We start from the raw sequence: 4,582 nt of genomic DNA, 5'->3' as shown, positions 1-4,582 counted from the left end.
TGTGTGTGTGTGTGTGTGTGTGTGTGTGAAAGTGTGTGTGTGAGAGTGCCAGTCTGTGTGTGTGTGTGTGTGTGGTTCTGTATTATGTATGCAAATATGAGTATGAATGTATGTGTGAACACTATGTGTGCATCTATGTGAGTGTCTTTAGGTGTGTGTATTCATTTGTTGTGTGCATCTTCTTGCAATATAAGATATACTCTCTCAGGTATAATCGATAGCATTCTAAAATAAAACACAGTTGCTGGAAAAGAACAAAACTAGTGACAACAGTTGGTTGGTGTTATATAATGACCCTTCCACACAGAATGCAGGCTTCCACTGAGGTTTCGTCCAGTCTTTTCGCTTTCTTTCCATCTTCCAGTGCTTCAGTCGCTGACCCCTTCTTGAGATGACCATTACCTCGAGCACAGAACCACCTGATCGACAAATGGAACAAAAAAACCCAACAAAACAGATTATTTTTTCTGAGGATAAGCAAGATGGTCATGATATTTCCAATACCTGCAAATTGTGGAATAATGTCCATAACAATAATAATGGATTATAATAATAATAATTGCATTTATATAGCGCATATTCACTCTCAAGAGCATGCTCTATGCGCTTTACAACTATTATTACCCCAGCAGACCCTCTGAGAACACTCAGAAACATTCTTGGCTTCCACTGAAGCAAAGGGTGCAAGCTGCGGATTTCACGCGCTCAAACTGACAAGATCGTTCACTGTCTACAGCTGGGTACCCACTTCCACCTGGATGAAGTGAGGAAAATTTGTGAAAAGTGCCTTTCCCAAGGACACAACGTGGGACCCCTGACAGGATTCGAATGCACGACCTTATGGTTGCGAGTCCGAGAGCCTAACCACTGGGCCACCTACACCACTTGCATTTATATAGCGTATATCCACTTATGCAATGCTCTTTGCGCTTAACATGAAACATATTATGGAATTACAAATCAATTTTTTGTATATTATACATAACACCTCTGTTATAACTGTTAGGTAACGTATCAGGATTTAGACAGTACCTTTCTTCTTTTATTCAACAGCAGTCACTTTTCGGTTACAGTGCACTAAAGAACAAAAATAAAACAAAGAGCCCTTTCAAGGATGCGTTTCTTCACTCTTTCTAAATCTGTTTGTACCCACAAAATGAACAATATTACACAAATATGTTAATACAACTTCTTATTGCTCAGACCTTCTCATCTTTTGTTTGTAGGGATTATTCAACTTGGCATTCATCAACATCATCATTATCATCATCATCACTAGATTTAAAAGACTCCGGGGCATCTCTTGGTCTTGAGGTTACTGTGTTCGCCTCTCATCCAATAGGTCCTGGGTTCGAAACCTGACAGCCATGGGAAAATTTCCATCTCTAAAATTTTCTCTTTTTACCTCTTTTCCTGCTCTCTAGCCGTCTTCTTTTGTTAGCTTTCATCTCCACTTTCTGCCCCCCCCCCCTCCCTGCCTTTGGCCCCCTCCTCTGGGCTTCTGACTCTTTCTGCTGCTTTTCAACTGCTACTCCTTGGCTCCTTCTTACTGCTGTCTTTCAGCTGCACCCCTGATCTTAGAGTAGGTAAGATCTAATACCTAGCCTTCTCAGGTAAGGGCAAAAAATCTTGGAAGTCCCTTGTGCAAGTTGCGCACATTAAAGATCCCTTGGTGATCGAAAATGGATAAGAGTATGCTTCGACTGCCATCCGAACAAAATCAAAAATTAATTCCTACCGAAGCAAAAATGTTCAATGTGTGCCGCACGCTAGTATGACCTTATGCAGTTGCATGCGCTGTAAAACACTTACCAAAACAAAACATTAAAAAGCCTCCATTCGTCACCCCCCCTCCCTTCGGATGAAAAGGAGGAAATTTTTAAGCTCAGCATCAAGACATCCTGACTATAATCAAACAATGTCAACATCAATCTTTGAATAAGTCTTGGTGGGGAAGGTCCATAAAAGTTAACTAATTCTGTGTGTAAAACATATATGTAAATGTGGTTTCGAGTGTGTGTGTGCTGTGTGCGTGTGTATGTGTGTATGTGTGTGTGTGTGTGTGTGTATGTGTGTGTGTGTGTGTGTGTGCGTGTGTGTGTGCGTGTGTGTGTGTGTGTCTGTGTGTGTGTGTGTGTGTGTGTGTGTGTGTGTGTGTGTGTGTGTGTGTGTGTGTGTGTGTGTGTGTGTGTGTGTGCACGCCTGTGTAAACAAGATAAACCATTATTACTTGATTTAAATTGAGTGATGTCATCAAGAGGCACTATGTATGTATGTGTGTGTGTATGCGTGCATGTGTGCGTGCATGCGTGCATGCATGCAGAATGTATGTAGGTAATATATATATAATATATATATTATCTATGTATGAATGAATGTATGTTTGCCATTGTAAACCAAATTGCCCCTCTGGGATCAATAAAAGTGTAATTTATTTAACTTTTATTTTATTTATAAACATTACCTAACACTCTCTCCAGGAACTTTTTCCAGCAGCTCTGTGTACTTGCTGATGGCATCAGAGAAACGTTCTGCTTTCATGTCCTCCGCAGCAAGCACATCCAGTGCCTCCGAAGTTTTCGCCATTCTACGAGGACACAAAGAATTGTTTAAATCTTCGATATTTCGTAGTTGCAGCAAAAATCAGGGAAACACTAACAACTCACGGCATCCCCCTGACTCAACCTTTCCGGCTGGCGGCAGAGAGACGTCTCTTTCTACCTGTGACACCCAAAAGGGTATAAAAGCTGCGGATAAAAGTAAAGTAGCCGAAAATCTTATTAAAACCATGTAGAGAGGCACTATAAAAAAAGAATGCTTATGTAAGAAGAAACAAGGTAATATGTGTTTGTGAGTCTCACCAGCTATGATGTTGGTCTGATAATGTTTGAAATATAGATCTAGTGTAAATTATTGAAAAGATTAAAGTTTAAGACAACAAAAATTATGTGCATGAGTCTGGCCAGGTTTGTGTATATGACAAAAGTGGTAACCTAATAGATGAACAGTCTCCGACAAATTTGATGGATGAGGAAACTCATGTGGTCACCTAGGCTGCTGAGGATTTTGTGAATGCCATGGTAGCTGATGTCAGTTGTAAACAATTTCTTCTAGATTCTATTACGTCTTAATTTCACATCTACAGTTGAGTCTTTAAAAAAAAAGTTTTCACGCATAGCAGTTTTACAGCTGCATTACAGTTTGGTCATATATATTAAGTGTCGAAGATTAGATGTGTTACTAAAACATTAAAAAAGAGAAGAAAGAGAGACGTTTTTGTTGCTGCTGCTGCTGTTGTTGTTGTTGTTATCGATCCAGCAACAGCTGGGCTCTCGCCCTTCTGTCCAATGCCATGTAGTGATAAGTGCAGGTTTGCTGCAGTTGCAGTAATGTTCCATAGAGTGTGTTGTCGAAGTCAGGTCTCAGAGGGAGAAGGGTAGCTCTGATGTCATTTAGGGCTGTACAGTGGATAAGGTGATGATCCACAGTCTCATTATAGTCACACAAAGGACACATTGGGGGAAGTTATGGATTGATTCTGTTCAGGTGGAAGTTGAGCTGTATATATGTTCTGTTCGTAGGCGGATGATCATGATCTGTTTCTTTCTCTGTAGGTGGTTGATATTGTCTTGTTTTGCTGTGGTCATGTTTGAGTGTCCGGGAATCCACTGCATCACCAGGTTGATGCCTGCCCAGGATCTTATCAGGTGAAGGGAGGCAAACAGTGTCAGGTCTTGGTTTAGATGATGGACATTTTCTATTGCTTGCAAGACTGATTGATTTAGTGAGTCAGTGAAAATCACAATACTCTGCATTTTGTTTGGATGAATGTCAAAAACTGTGTGGAGATGGTATAGTACTGTTTCAATTAGAAAAAAAGAGAGATAGAGATCTTTTACAGAGGAATAAAGAAGGTGTCCACACTAGCACCCACCAACCACACAGTTGACTCAGTAAAGAGTCTTTAGGTAGCTGTCTGTTCTTTGACAAATCTCTCGTGACATGGTTTCTGATCAAACACTATAATGAGGTAAACACACAATAAAACAAAATATGTTATTTACCTCTGGGTAAGACAAGGTTACAAGCTCTTCAAAACAATGCCTACAGAAAAATGTTCACCTTCATACTTGGAATCCACACACACATAAACTCTGGTTAGTTCCTAATACAACAATAACACCCGTTAACAAGACTTTCTGAGCCTACAGGCCTCTAAGAACATCTAAACAAAAATCCCGTCATCTTAAAAAAGCAAACAAACGTTTCACTTACTGTACAACGGCGACCACACAACAGTCAAATAAAAAGACAAGATTGTTCAAAGCAAAGGGCAAAAGCCAGCAGCAACTTTCAGAACCCCTTTCTTCTTGCACACAGCACACCGAGAGGCAAGTCAGTGCCAGGCTAGCCCCCTCCTAGCCTCACTTTGAGCCTGCTCACGCACGATACCGCACCTGTACCTGGATTCTCTCCTCACACTCACGCAGGTTCCAGCGAAGGTCGGGAGCACAGTAGACGGGAATGCGTTGTATAGAACGTGTAGTGTAGTGTTCTACTTGGGGAGAGGTAGAGGGGAGGG

The 4,582-nt window shown here is 41.0% G+C and overlaps 1 protein-coding gene across 1 annotated transcript in view; it reads right to left on the bottom strand.

Annotated features, from left to right (window-relative positions):
* The window catches only part of LOC101858898, a gene marked incomplete in the record, with an annotated part of 22,969 nt that extends 18,603 nt beyond the window's left edge, over nt 1-4,366 (bottom strand). The window contains 3 exon segments of the mRNA XM_013088776.2: nt 296-419; nt 2,465-2,587; nt 4,276-4,366. Coding sequence (XP_012944230.1) covers nt 296-419; nt 2,465-2,586 — 246 coding nt within the window.
* Nucleotides 4,367-4,582: the final 216 nt, after the last annotated feature.

Source organism: Aplysia californica, unplaced genomic scaffold (genome assembly GCF_000002075.1).
Source record: "Aplysia californica isolate F4 #8 unplaced genomic scaffold, AplCal3.0 scaffold00809, whole genome shotgun sequence".
Classification (NCBI taxonomy): Eukaryota; Metazoa; Mollusca; class Gastropoda; order Aplysiida; family Aplysiidae; genus Aplysia; species Aplysia californica.
This window is presented reverse-complemented; position numbering and strand designations above follow the sequence as displayed.